Source organism: Salmo salar, chromosome 15, assembly GCF_965601325.2.
Source record: "Salmo salar chromosome 15, fSalSal1, whole genome shotgun sequence".
Taxonomy (NCBI): Eukaryota; Metazoa; Chordata; class Actinopteri; order Salmoniformes; family Salmonidae; genus Salmo; species Salmo salar.
In genome coordinates, this window is record NC_138305.1 from 64,858,416 (window position 1) to 64,874,381 (window position 15,966).

Below are 15,966 nucleotides of genomic sequence, written 5' to 3' on the forward strand. Positions count from 1 at the left end.
TTTTAAAGGAATGGTTTAAAATGAGAAGTACTGTTCTATATTATGCTTTAATAAATTACCCCAACAGCATCATTACAAATTTCTGACACCTGTGCAAGAAGACACTGAACGAATTAATGCATCAACCAATTAAATCAATGAATCAATCAAACATAAGACATTTACTTACTCCACAGAGACAGTGTATTGGTCAGGAATGATTGTACATGGGAACATCCCGATGGAGACCTCCACTACCTCAGCCCTGTGCCCCATGTTCCTACCCTGCACCGTGAGCAGGGTACCTCCCTCCAACGGCCCACTCCGGGGGGAGATCTAGGGGGGAGAGAGGAGGAGAAGAGAGGGGTAAGTGCCCAGTTATATCCCAGCTAGCATATTTGGTTCCTTGGAAGCTGTGGGAACGTATATTTTTGGTTTTACATTGGTTGTGGAAATGAACCCATATGTTCCCTGACCGGTAAAACTGAACGTTTTTGCTAGCAGATACCCATAGATTCCCGCAAACACTACCTCTAACTTCCTTCATACTGGACACAGACACAATTCAAATGGTATCCACAAGTTTATTTGACTCTGGGGAATCAGATAAAGGGCCTCATTGCCAAAGTGTCAATTTAAAATGTTCAATAAGAACACTTATTGACACTTATTTCTCAATGCCAGAAACACATATACTAGTAAATTAAAGCACCAAGATAAAAAAAAAAAAAAAAGAATCAATTATTATAATATTATGTTGTTCTAAAAGTTGTGTTTGAGGTTTGCTCCAATTCAGCTCTAACTTTGGAAAAAAATTGCACAACGCCCCGTTGTTGGTTATGATGAATGAAAAACGTTGTAAAAGTGGGATACATTTTGTGAGAAGTCATTCCTATTTCTGACGCAGATCGCGCTGCAAGTCCTGCCTCTCCCATCTCCTCATTGGTTTATAGAAGCAGGTACCCACGTGCCATCTCCTCATTGGTTATACCCACGTGGGTGATTGAAAGACGAACTGTTTTGCCGGTCGTCATGGTAATACTCTGAAAGTTTAGATGCCAATCACCATTTAAGTTCAAAGATGAAAAAGCCTGGAAGGAGGAGAGATGACTAGAAACGATTCGGTTGACCGTTTTATGTGTGGATTAATTGTCTGAGTAGAGGACCTTGTGCATTTCAGGAAAAATAACAACTCAATGTTTATATCCCAGGACAAATTATCTAGCAACAGCAAGCTAGCTAAATAGGACAAATTAGCTAGCATGTGCAAGATAGATAGCTAAATTGCCATACATGTTTAATGCGGTGACTTTTAAGATGAGGGAGGATGATAAAAAAAAAATGCATGAGCATGGCCTTATTTCTATTTCAGCATATTGGATGACTGTTATTCATATTCCATTCACCCAGCTCAATGAAACATCGATAGGTTTAGTCTACTACATGACACTCAAATGTTCCCTATAACCATCATGAGGTTGCTACATCCTATCCTATGAATGAACGTTTTCAAAGTAGGTGCACAGGTCGAGTGAATTTTGACTAATCAAGGTGACAGACAGTGACACATTCAATACCGTCTTGCACATGCTTGCCTAAATCTAGCTAATCTAGGGTGTAATCATTAGTCCAACAGTTAGAGTTTATATTGGACAAATTCAGGTATGTTTATCCCCATTTCGTTACGTTTGCTTATGTTTAAGAAAACATTTTCATCAGAATCAGCAGAATGAATACACCCCTGAGCACACGCAAACACAGTTCACTTTCATAGCAACCACATAAAACAGCGTGTATATATTTGCTCATTGTATATATAATTCCTTCTCCTAACTATCTACGCGCTCTCCTCCTCTCACCTATTCCCTTCGCTTGTGGACTTCAGTGCACAATTTTGGTATTTGGTATTTTATTAGGATCCCCATTAGCGTTGCGAAAGCAGCAGCTACTCTTCCTGGGGTCCACACAAAACATGAAATAACACAGAAAAGTAATAGACAAGAACAGCTCAAGGACAGAACTACATCAATTTAAAAGTAGCCTACATATCAATACATACATAAACTATGTCAAATAGGGGACAGGCGTTGTGCCATGAGGTGTTTGCTGTTAATTTGAGCAATATGAGAAGGAAGGGAGTTCCATGCAATAATGGTTCTATATAATACTGTATGCATTCTTGAATTTGTTCTGGATTTGGGGACTGTGAAAAGACCCCTGGTGGCATGTCTTCTGGGGTAAGTGTGTGTGTGTCAGAGCTGTATGTCAGTTGACTATGCAAACAATTTGGAATTTTCAACATATGTTTCTTATAAAAAGAAGTGATACAGTCAGTCTCTCCTCAGCTCTTAGCCAAGAGAGACTGGCATGCATAGTATTTATATCAGCCCTCTGATTACAATGAAGAGTAAGATGTGCCACTCTGTTCTGGGCTAACTGCAGCTTCGCTAGGTCTTACCTTGCAGCACTTGGCCACACGACTGGACAATAATCAAGATAAGACAAAACTAGAGCCTGCAGGACTTGCTTTTTGGAGTGTGATGTCAAAAAAGCAGAGCATCTCTTTATTACGGATGGACCTCTCCCCATCTTTACAACCATTGAATGTAAATTGAATTGAATCCAAGATGGCATAGCAGACAGACGTCTTTGTCCTGTCGTGTCCCTTGTATATATCTTTTTAATCTTTTTCTTCGCATATCTTTTAGAAATATTTTTCTAAACCTCAACTCCTAAATACTCTCCTGCAACCCGCCTCACCCAATGTGGCGTGGATCTGTTTTTTTTTCTAAAGTATTTCTATTTACTTCGGATCTGGAATCCCTCAACTGAAGCTAGCCAGCTAACTACCTAACCAGCTATCAGTCAGCAAACCATTGCTAGCGGTCACCAGCTAACCTTTAGCACGGAAAGCTCTCGCCAGTTCGAACAATGTGACTCAAACCAGAGCATAACGGACCTATTCATATTTTATATATTTTTTCCCCCCATATCCCCGGATTCCTACCGCAAACTCTGAACATTTCATCTGGATCTTCGCAACTAGCTAACCGCAATCCCGGGTGACTACTGGCTAGCGTTTCCATCCCGGAGCAAGCACCAATTAGCCTGAAGCTAGCTCGGCCAGGGCTCCTGTGCTACCACCGAAGCCCACTCCTGGGCTACAATATCCGGACCCCTTATACTGCCGGTACGGGGCACGGAACCCCGCCGATCCTCTACGACTGGAATACCGACATTATCTGCACGAGGATTCCAACACACCCCACAGGCGCGACGTCCGCTAAAGGCCCATTCTGCTAACTGGCCTGCTAGCTATCTAGAGCTACTTGGAACCCTACTAATTCCACGACTGGTCTATCGATGTCACCGCACAAAGAGGCAAAAACAGACTTACCCCCATCGCAACGTCCCCCAAAGGCTAACTTGCTAGCCCCGGTCTGCTAACTGCTAGCTTGCCTGCCCTGGTCTGCTAACTGCTAGCCCCGGTCTGCCAACTGTTTGCTTGCTAACCCGGTCTGCTAACTGCTAGCAAGCTTGCCCCGGTCTGCTAACTGCTAGCCCCGGTCTGCCAACTGTTTGCTTGCTAACCCGGTCTACTAATTGCTAGCTTGTTTATCCCAGGCCTACTAACTGTTAGCTTGTTAGCATCGGTCTGCTAACTGTCTGAATCGCCGTGTCCCCAGTCAGCCCAACCAATCACTGGACCCATATGTTCACTTGGCTATGCATGCCTCTCCCTAATATCAATATGCCTCATCCATTACTATCCTGGTTAGTGATGACTGTCTTATTTCACTGTAGAGCCTCGAGCCCTGCTCAATATGCCTTAACCAACCATTTTGTTCCACCTCCTACATATGCGATGACATCACCTGGTTTAAATGTCTCTAGAGACTATATCTCTCTCATCATTACTCAATGCCTAGGTTTACCTCCAATGTACTCACATCCTACCTTACCTTTGTCTGTACACTATGCCGTGACTCTATGCTATCGTGCCCAGAAACCTGCTCCTTTTACTCTCTGTTCCAAACGTGCTAGACGGCCAGTTCGTATAGCCTTTAGCCGTACCCTTATTCTACTTCTCCTCTATTCCTGTGGTGATGTGGAGGTTAATCCAGGTCCTGCAGTGCCTAGCTCCACTCCCACTCCCCAGGTACTCTCATTTGTTGACTTCTGTAACCGTAAAAGCCTTGGTTTCATGCACGTTAACATTAGAAGCCTACTCCCTAAATTTGTTTTACTCACTGCTTTAGCACACTCTGCCAACCCGGATGTCTTAGCCGTGTCTGAATCCTGGCTTAGGAAAACCACCAAAAACCCTGAAATCGCTAACGATAACATTTTCCGCCAAGATAGAACTGCCAAAGGGGGCGGTGTTGCAATCTACTGCAAAGATAGCCTGCAGAGTTAGGTATTACTATCCAAGTCTGTACCCAAACAATTTGAGCTTCTACTTCTAAAAATTCACCTTTCCAGAAACAAGTCTCTCACTGTTGCCGCTTGCTATAGACCTCCCTCTGCCCCCAGCTGTGCCCTCGATACCATATGTGAATTGATTGCCCCCCATCTATCTTCTGAGCTCGTGCTACTAGGTGACCTAAACTGGGTCGCTACTAGCTGACCTAATGCTGAACACCCCGGCCATCCTACAATTTAAGCTTGATGCCCTCAATCTCACACAAATTATCAATGAACCTACCAGGTACAACCCCTAATCCGTAAACACGGGCACCCTCATAGATGTCATCCTAACTAACTCACCCTCCAAATACACCTCTGCTGTTTTCAATCAAGATATCAGCGATCACAGTCTCATTACCTGCATCCGTAATGGGTCTGCGACCAAACGACCACCCCTCATCACTGTCAAACGCTCCCTAAAACACTTATGCGAGCAGGCCTTTCTAATCGACCTGGCCGGGGTATCCTGGAATGACATTGACCTCATCCCGGTAGTAGATGATGCCTGACTATTCTTTAAAAGTGCCTTCCTCACCATCTTAAATAAGCATGCCCCACTCAAAAAATGTAGAACTAGGAATAGATATAGTCCTTGGTTCACTCCAGACCGGTCTGCCCTTGACCAGCACAAAAACATCCTGTGGCCTTGTGCATTCGCATCGAATAGCCCCCGTGATATGCAACTTTTCAGGGAAGTTAGGAATAAATATACACAGGCAGTTAGAAAAGCTAAGGCTATCTTTTTCAAACAGAAATTTGCATCCTGTAGTACTAACTCAAAAATTCTGGGACACTGTAAAGTCCATGGAGAATAAGAGCACCTCCTCCCAGCTACCCACTGCTCTGAGGCTAGGAAACACTGTTACCACTGATAAATCCACTATAATTGAGAATTTCAATAAGCATTTCTCTACGGCAGGCCATGCTTTCCACCTGGCTACCCCTACCCCAGTCAACTGCCTGGCACCCTCCACAGCAACCCGCCAAATCCCCCACCATTTCTCCTTCACCCAAATCCAGATAGCTGATGTTCTGAAAGAGCTGCAAAATCTGGACCAATACAAATCAGCCGGGCTAGACAATCTGGACCCTCTCTTTCTAAAATTATCTGCCGAAATTCTTGAAACCCCTATTACTAGCCTGTTCAACCTCGCTTTCGTATCGTCTCAGATTCCCAAAGATTGGAAAGCTTCAATTCTTGGGCCGACTCTCTTCTCTGTATACATCAATGATGTTGCTCTTGCTGCTGGTGATTCTCTGATCCACCTCTACGCAGACGACACCATTCTGTATACTTCTGGCCCTTCTTTGGACACTGTGTTAACCTGTTTAGGATAGGGGGCAGTATTTTCACGTCCGGATAAAAAACGTACCCAAATGAATCTGGTTATTACTCCTGCCCAGAAACTAGAATATGCATATAATTGTTTGATTTTGATAGAAAACACCCTAAAGTTTCCAAAACTGTTTGAATGGTGTCTGTGAGTATAACAGAACTCATATGGCAGGCCAAAACCTGAGAAGATTCTATACAGGAAGTGCCCTCTCTGACCATTTCTTGGCCTTCTATAGCCTCTTTATCGAAAATACAGGATCTCTGCTGTAACGTGACATTTTCTAAGGCTTTCATTGGCTCTAGGAAGGCGCCAGAACGTGGAATGATGACTCTGCAGTCCCTGGCTGAAAAACAGTAGCGCATTTGGAAAGTGGTCGACCTGAGAACAATGACACCGGGGCGCACGTGCACGTGAAGAGTCCATTTTACATTTTCAGTCTTTGAACGAAAACAACGTCTCCCGGTCGGAATATTATCGCTATTTTACGACAGAAATCGCATAAAAATTTATTTTAAACAGCGTTTGACATGCTTCGAAGTACGGTAATGGAATATTTTGAATTTTTTTGTCACGATATGCGCCGGCGCGTCACCCTTCGGATAGTGTCTTGAACGCAAGAACAAAACACCGCTATTTGGATATAACTATGGATTATTTGTAACCAAAACAACATTGGGTGTAAAGTACAAGTCCTGGGAGTGCATTCTGACGAAGAACAGCAAAGGTAATCCAATTTTTCTTATAGTAAATCTGAGTTTGGTGTGTGCCAAACTTGGTGGGTGTCAAAATAGCTAGCCATGATGGCCGGGCTATCTACTCAGAATATTGCAAAATGTGCTTTCACCGAAAAGCTATTTTAAAATCTGACATAGCGATTGCATAAAGGAGTTCTGTATATATAATTCTTAAAATAATTGGTATGTTTTTTGTGAACGTTTATCGTGAGTAATTTAGTAAATTCACCGGAAGTTTCGGTGGGTATGCTAGTTCTGAACGTCACATGCTAATGTAAAAAGCTGTTTTTTTATATAAATATGAACTTGATTGAACAAAACATGCATGTATTGTATAACATAATGTCCTAGGAGTGTCATCTGATGAAGATCATCAAAGGTTAGTGCTGCATTTAGCTGTGGTTTTGGTTTTTGTGACATTATATGCTTGCTTGAAAAATGGGTGTGTGATTATTTCTGGCTTGGTACTCTGCTGACATAATCTAATGTTTTGCTTTCGTTGTAAAGCCTTTTTGAAATCGGACAATGTGGTTAGATAAAGGAGAGTCTTGTCTTTAAAATGGTGTAAAATAGTCATAGGTTTGAAAAATTGAAGTTTTGGGATTTTTGAGGAGTTTGTAATTTGCGCCACGCCCTATCATTGGATATTGGAGCAGTGTTCCGCTAGCGGAACATCTAGATGTCAGTTAACTAATCTCCAGACGAGCTTCAATGCCATACAACTCTCCTTCCGAGGCCTCCAACTGCTCTTAAACGCTGGTAAAACTAATTGCATGCTATTCAATCGATCACTGCCCGCACCTGCTCGCCCGTCCAGCATCACCACTCTGGACGGCTCTGACAACTACAAATACCTGGGTGTCTGATTAGACTGTAATCTCTCCTTCCAGACTCACATTAACCTGTTATGGCTAGGGGGCAGTATTTTCACGGCTGGATAAAAAACGTACCCGATTTAATCTGGTTACTACTCCTGCCCAGTAACTAGAATATGCATATAATTATTGGCTTTGGATAGAAAACACTCCAAAGTTTCTAAAACTGTTTGAATGGTGTCTGTGAGTATAACAGAACTCAAATGGCAGGTCAAAACCTGAGAGATTCCTTTACAGGAAGTGGCCTGTCTGACCATTTCTTGAACTTCTTTGCCATCTCTATCTTTTACAAAGGATCTCTGCTCTAACGTGACACTTCCTACGTCTTCCATAGGCGCTCAGAGCCCGGGTAAAAACAGAATGTCGTCATCCCAGCCCCAGGCTGAAACACATTATCGCCTTTCTCAAGTGGCCGATCAAGGGACTGTGGGCTTAGGCGCGTGACCTGGCCGTCGCCGTCTTTGTGATTTTTCCTCTGTTTGCCGAAAAGGAGATTCCCGGTCGGAATATTATCGCTTTTTTACGAGATAAATTGCATAAAAATTGATTTTAAACAGCGGTTGACATGCTTCGAAGTACGGTAATGGAATATTTAGAATTTTTTTGTCACGAATTGCGCCATGTGCGCGACCCTGATTTACCATTTCGGATAGTGTCTGGGACGCACGAACAAAACGCCGCTATTCGGATATAACGATGGATTATTTTGGACCAAACCAACATTTGTTATTGAAGTAGCAGTCCTGGGAGTGCATTCTGATGAAGACAACAAAAGGTAATCAAACTTTTATAATAGTAAATCTGATATTGGTGAGTGCTAAACTTGCCGGTGTCTAAATAGCTAGCCCGTGATGGCTGGGCTATGTACTTAGAATATTGCAAAATGTGCTTTCACCAAAAAGCTATTTTAAAATCGGACATATCGAGTGCATAGAGGAGTTCTGTATCTATAATTCTTAAAATAATTGTTATGCTTTTCGTGAACGTTTATCGTGAGTAATTTAGTAAATTGTTAAGAAATTCCCCGGAAGTTTGCGGGGGGTATGCTAGTTCTGAACGTCACATGCTAATGTAAAAAGCTGTTTTTTGATATAAATTTGAACTTCATTGAACAAAACATGCATGTATTGTATAACATAATGTCCTAGGTGTGTCATCTGATGAAGATCATCAAAGGTTAGTGCTGCATTTAGCTGTCTTCTGGGTTTTTGTGACATTATATGCTAGCTTGAAAAATGGGTGTCTGATTATTTCTGGCTGGGTACTCTACTGACATAATCTAATGTTTTGCTTTCGCTGTAAAGCCTTTTTGAAATCGGACAGTGTGGTTAGATAAAGGAGAGTCTTGTCTTTAAAATGCTGTGAAAAAGTCATATGTTTGAAAAATTGAAGTTTTTGTATTTTTGAGGAATTTGTAATTCGCGCCACGCCTATCATTGGATATTGGAGCAGGTGTTCCGCTAGCGGAATGTCTAGATGTAAGAGGTTAAGCATCTCCAATCCAAAATTAAATCTAGAATCGGCTTCCTATATCGCAACAAAGCATCCTTCACTCATTCTGCCAAACACACCCTCGTAAAACTGACCATCCTACTGATTTATTTATCTTGCTCCTTTGCACCCCAGTATCTCTACTTGCACATTCATCTTCTGCACATCTACCATTCCAGTGTTTAATTGCTATATTGTAATTACTTCGCATCATGGCCTATTTATTGCCTTAACTTACCTTATTTGCACTCACTGTATAAAGACTTTTTGTTTTCTTTTGTTCTACTGTATTATTGACTGTATGTTTTCTTTTGTTCTACTGTATTATTGACTGTATGTTTTGTTTATTCCATGTGTAACTCTGTGTTGTAGTATGTGTTGAATTGCTACGCTTTATCTTGGCCAGGTCGCAGTTGCAAATGAGAACTTGTTCTCAACTAGCCAACCTGGTTAACCTGTTAGGGCTAGGGGGCAGTATTGACACGGCTGGATAAAAAAACATACCCGATTTAATCTGGTTACCACTCCTACCCAGTAACTAGAATATGCATATACTTATTACATATGGATAGAAAACACCCTCAATTTTCTAAAACTGTTTGAATGGTGTCTGTGAGTATAACAGAACTCATTTGGCAGGCAAAACCCTGAGACATTTTCTGACAGGAAGTGGATACCTGATGTGTTGTATTACCTTTAAACCTATCCCATTGAAAAACACAGGGGCTGAGGAATATTTTGGCACTTCCTATTGCTTCCACTAGATGTCACCAGCCTTTACAAAGTGTTTTGAGTCTTCTGGAGGGAGATCTGACCGAACAAGAGCCATGGAACGATGATGGCCCATTAGACACCTGGCGCGCGAGTTCATGTTGGGTACCCTCGTTCCAATACGTTATAAAAGAGTATGCATTCGTCCACCTTGAATATTATTCATGTTCTGGTTAAAAAAGGCCCTAATGATTTATGCTATACAACGTTTGACATGTTTGAACGAACGTAAATATATTTTTTCCCCTCGTTCATGACGAGAAGTCCGGCTGGCTTAGATCATGTGCTAACAAGACGGAGATTTTTGGACATAAATGATGAGCTTTTTTGAACAAAACTACATTCGTTATGGACCTGTGATACCTGGAAGTGACATCTGATGAAGAGAATCAAAGGTAATGGATTATTTACATAGTATTTTCGATTTTAGATCTCCCCAACATGACGTCTAGTCTGTATCGCAACGCGTATTTTTCTTGGCGCAGTGCTCAGATTATTGCAAAGTGTGATTTCCCAGTAAGGTTATTTTTAAATCTGGCAAGTTGATTGCGTTCAAGAGATGTAAATCTATAATTCTTTAAATGACAATATAATATTTTACCAATGTTTTCTAATTTTAATTATTTAATTAGTGGTGCTGACTTGACTGCCGGTTATTGGAGGGAAACGATTTCCTCAACATCAATGCCATAGTAAAACGCTGTTTTTGGATATAAATATGAACTTGATAGAACTAAAAATGCATGCATTGTCTAACATAATGTCCTAGGAGTGTCATCTGATGGAGATTGTAAAAGGTTAGTGCATCATTTTAGCTGGTTTTATGGTTTTGGTGACCCTGTCTTTGAATTGACAAAACATTACACATAACTCTTGTAAATGTACTGTCCTAACATACTCTAAATTTATGCTTTCGCCGTAAAACCTTTTTGAAATCGTAAAACGTGGTTAGATTAAGGAGATGTTTATCTTTCAAAGGGTGTAAAATAGTTGTATGTTTGAAAAATTTGAATTTTGACATTTATTTGGATTCAAATTTGCCGCTCTTGAAATGCACCTGCTGTTGATGGAGTGCACCACGGGTGGCACGCTAGCGTCCCACCTAGCCCATAGAGGTTAAATAAAGGTAAAATAAAAAAATGTTTTGTCCATGACAGTTTACAATCTAAGGTAACACCAAGTAATTTAGTCTCCTCAACTTGTTCAACAGCCACACCATTCATTACCAGATTCAGCTGATTTGTACCAAATACAATTCTCTTAGTTTAAGAGATGTTCAGGACCAGTTTATTACTGGCCACCCATTCCAAAGCAGACTGCAACTCTTTGTTAAGGGTTTCAGTGACTTCATTAGCTGTGGCTGCTGATGCGTATATGGTTGAATCATCAGCATACATGGATGCACATGCTTTGTTTAATGCCAGTGGCAGGTCATTGGTAAAAATAGAAAAGAGTAGAGGGCCTAGAGAGCTGCCCTGCGGTACACCACGCATTACATGTTTGACATTACAGAAGCTTACATTAAAGAAAACCCTCTGAGTTCTATTAGATTGCCATATCGTGGATTCAGAGCTGAGGTTGAAAAGCCATAATGCATATGTTTTCTCAACAACAGGTTAACCTGTTAGGGCTAGGGGGCAGTATTGACACGGCCGGAGAAAAAACGTACCCGATTTAATCTGGTTACTACTCCTGCCCAGTAACTAGAATATGCATATAATTATTGGCTTTGGATATAAAACACCCTAAAGTTTCTAAAACTGTTTGACTGGTGTCTGTGAGTATAACAGAACTCATATGGCAGGCCAAAACCTGAGAAGATTCCATGCAGGAAGTGGCCTGTCTGACAAGTTGTTGTTCATCTTGGCTCTTTTTATTGAAGACTGAGGATCTTTGCTATAACGTGACACTTCCTACGGCTCCCATAGGCTCTCAGAGACGGGGAAAAAGCGGAATGATATCGAGGCAGCCTGTGGCTGATACACATTATCGCGTTTGGCAAGTGGCCGATCAGAGTACTATGGGCTTAGGCGCGTGCCCGAGTCGACCCCATGCTTTATTTTCTTTCGTCTGTTTACCTAAACGCAGATTCCCGGTCAGAATATTATCGCTTTTTTACGAGAAAAATGGCATAAAAATTGATTTTAAACAGCGGTTGACATGCCTCGAAGTACGGTAATGGAATATTTAGAATTTTTTTGTCACGAAATGCGCCATGCTCGTCACCCTTATTTACCCTTTCGAATAGTGTCTTGAACGCACAAACAAAACGCCGCTATTTGGATATAACAATGGATTATTTGGGACCAAACCAACATTTGTTATTGAAGTAGAAGTCCTGGGAGTGCATTCTGACGAAGAACAGCAAAGGTAATAACATTTTTCTTATAGTATATCTGACTTTGGTGAGTGCTAAACTTGCTGGGTGTCTAAATAGCTAGCCCTGTGATGCCGGGCTATCTACTGAGAATATTGCAAAATGTGCTTTCACCGAAAAGCTATTTTAAAATCGGACATATCGAGTGCATAGAGGAGTTCTGTATCTATAATTCTTAAAATAATTGTTATGCTAGCGTCCCACCTAGCCCATAGAGGTTAAGGTCAATAATGTAAAAGGCTGCTCTGAAATCTAACAGTACAGCTCCCACAATCTTCTTCTTCTTAATTTCTTTCAACCAATCATCAGTCATTTGTGTCAGTGCAGTACATGTTGAGTGCCCTTCTCTATAGCATGCTGAAAGTCTGTTGTTAATTTGTTTACAGAGAAATAGCATTGTATTTGGTCAAACACAATTTTTTTCCCAACAGTTTGCTAAGAGCTGTCCGCTAGCTTATAGATCTACTGTTAGAACCAGTAAAGGCCACTTTACCACTGGGTAGTGGAATGACTTCATTCATTCATCAAGCATGTCACACATATTATCTAGGTACTGACTGTTAGCACTTGGTGGCCTATAGCAACACCCCAAAAGAAAAGGCTTTAGATGTGCCAAGTGAACCTGCAACTACAGCACTTCAAAAACACTTGACATAAGATCTTCTCTAAGCGTTACAGGGATATGGCTCTGAATATACACAGCAACACCTGCTCGATAAGCATTTCGGTCTCTTCCAGAGATGTTATATCATTGTATTGCGACTGCTGTATCATCAAGTGATTTATCTAAGTGAGTCTCAGAAATGGCTAATATATGAATGTTATCTGATGTTAGCAAGTAATTGATTTCATGAACCTGGGGTATGGGATATTTTCAGCCCTTCCTGGGTAGTTTATCAGAGATAGACATAATATGGAAAAGTGCAAACAAAGAGCAAACAGAGCAAACAAAGCACAACACATTAGCTGTCTGTGACCAGGACGAAAACACCTTTCCAAGCCAAACCTTCATATCATGACCGCTAACAGCTACACACAGCCTACATCATTGTCACATCATAGTCAACATACAAGAACTAACGCGTTAGTAAACCCACTAGGTTCTACAGCTACACCATGGAGAGACTCCTGACCGGTTGCATCACCGCCTGGTATGGCAACTGCTCGACATCTGACCATAAGGCGCTACAGAGGGTAGTCCGAACGTCCCAGTACATCACTGGGGCCAAGTTTCCTGCCATCCAGGAAGTTTCCTGCCATTCCTGCCATTCGGTGTCAGAGGAAAGCCCATAAAATTGTCAGAGACTTCAGTCACCCAAGTTATAGACTGTTTTCTCTGCTACCGCACGGTAAGCGGTACCGTATCGCCAAGTCTAGGAGCAAAAGGCTCCTCAACAGCTTCTACCCGCAAGCCATAAGACTGCTGAACAATTAATACAATCGTAACCAGACAATTTACATTGACCCCCCCCAATCCCTTTTTGTACACTGCTGCTACTCGCTGTTTATTATCTATGCATAGTCACTTCATCCCCACCTATATGTACAAATTACCTCAACTCACCTGTACCGGGCTGCAAGGAAAGGTTGCTAGATCGAATCCCCAAGCTAACAAGGTAAAAATCTGTCGTTCTGCCCCTGAACAAGGCAGCTAACCCACTGTTCGTAGGACATCATTGTAAATAAGAATTTGTTCTTAACTGACTTGCCTAGTTAAATAAAGGTTAAATAAAAATAAATAAATACCCTCGCACACTGACTCAGTACCGGTGACCCCTGTATATAGCCTTGTTATTGTGTTACTTTTTATTTTAGTCTACTTGGTAAATATTTTCATGTGACAAATACAGTTTGATTTGATTTGACTACAATCATGCAGTACAGCGTACAGTCAGAAAGCCATTTAGCAGTTACACTGGCAGGCCTCGGTGGCAATAAATGAATACAACCAAAAGCTTACCTTGGCTTGGAAGAGTTCCAGTGTTGGATGGCCATAGCCAGCTAGCTAACATAGCATCCCTCTCTGTTTGAGACAGGTTTTTGAGTAGGCTAAACTAGCTAGCTGTATTCACAAGTGAAAGAGAAAAAAATACAACCAAATCTCTCTCTCCCTCTCAATCTCCCACTCTCAATTCTCCTTAATTTTGAAAGATTTTTTTTTCTTCAAACTGTTCAACTATTGTCTTTCTCTCTCTTTGAGTCCACTACTCAGCACATTGTATGCACTGCAGTGCTAGCTAGCTGTAGCTTATGCTTTCAGTACTAGATTAATTCTCTGATCCTTTGATTGGGTGGACAACATGTCAGCTCATGCTGCAAGAGCTCTGATAGGTTGGAGGACGTCGTCCAGAAGTTGTCATAATTACTGTGTAAGTCTATGGAAGGTGTTGAGAACCTCGAGCCTCCTAGGTTTTGTATTGAAGTCAATGTACCCAGAGGAGGACAGAAGCTAGCTGTCCTCCAGCTAGACCATGGTGCTACCCTACAGAGTGCTGCTGAGGCTACTTTAGAGCGTCATTGCAAAATAGTGTGTTTTAATCAATTTTTATATTTATGAAATTCACTGAGGAGGATGGTCCTCCCGTTTCTACTCTGAGGAGCTGGACTTTAAAAAAAACAATTTATTTTGGATGAACTTTTTACAAATATAATCACAGATAGAACACATGAAAATTAATTTCCTTAAGTAATATCCAAATGAACACATTTATCAGTGGGATTTGAACCTATGACATTTGGTTTTCCGTCCATGGAATTAGTCCACCACACCACCAGGATGTAGCTAGCATGCCAATGTTGTTTTGCGCACACAAAGCTGTTCATTTTAGTCTATTCAAACAGACCCCATTTCAAAAGACACAAGCACTCATTAAGATCAGTGGGCGCAGCCAACACACCTGAACACACTTAACAAGATAGAGGATAAAAATAGTTTTGTTGATGCTGAGAATGGAAGGTATATGTTTATTTTGATTTATTTTTACTTTTTGTAAGTTTTCTTTTTGTTTTTATGGAAAGTTTTCGGAACAATTTGTGAACATGACTTTAAATAGAACCATGAGGAAACCTGTATGAAACTTTATGCAGAAGTACTGAAATTCCCACTGAAGAACATTGTTTATTAACGTTCTCTGAACTATTCAAGAGCATTCCCAATGTCAACCAGTTGGAGAACGTTCCTAGAACATTACCAAAATTATTACAACCAAGTTTGAACTTTTAGGAAACACTCTTTTAAAGTAATGAAAATACCAATAAAATATTTTTTTTTGTCAAGTTCCTTAAATGTGCTGAGTATATTCCAAAGCCACAAAACTCTCCTGCACCATTCCCAGGAAGTTGTGGGAAAGTTGTATGCAAAATAATCATAGGACAACCACACTCTCACCAAGCTCTAAGAAACATATGGTTCTCAGAACATTATGTGCTAGTTGGGATTGCTCTTCAGCTCAAGATTCAGATATAATTGAGACAGACAGTCCCTCCACTCAGTTTGGGGTCAAGTTTCATATAGAGGGCTCGTCAGTCTGTACCTCTCTGAGCTACAGCCCTGTATCTGTGCTAGTTGAGTGCAACCTGAATAGTTCTTCCAGGACTCAAGTGAGACAGAGAGAGCTACATAGAGTCAGTTTGTGAGAGAGCAATAAGGAGGAAAGATGGAGAGGTAGATGGAAAGGAGTGGGGCAGATATTGAGCTAAGAGAGTTAGAGTGAATATGGGGGAGAGGTGATAGGGTAGTGTGTGAAGGTGAGAGAGACAGCAATCTTCAGCAATGGAGCCAGCCTCCACTCCCATTCCTCCAGTAGCCTATTTTCCCTACAGTACCTCATACCTCCGTCCCATTACTCCTGTGGCGCTCAGAAGCATGCTCTCTTTCACAGATCATTTCAACCCTGGCCTTTCTTCTCCCAGTGCTCCTCTCAGGAGCCATGGAG

At 41.4% G+C, this 15,966-nt stretch overlaps 1 protein-coding gene across 1 annotated transcript in view; it reads right to left on the minus strand.

Annotated features, from left to right (window-relative positions):
* The window catches only part of LOC106571875 (plexin-D1), a 114,484-nt gene that overhangs the window by 36,667 nt on the left and 61,851 nt on the right, over positions 1 to 15,966 (minus strand). The window contains exon 13 of the mRNA XM_014145393.3: positions 170 to 315. Coding sequence (XP_014000868.2) covers positions 170 to 315 — 146 coding nt within the window. The remainder of the gene's footprint in view (positions 1 to 169; positions 316 to 15,966) is intronic.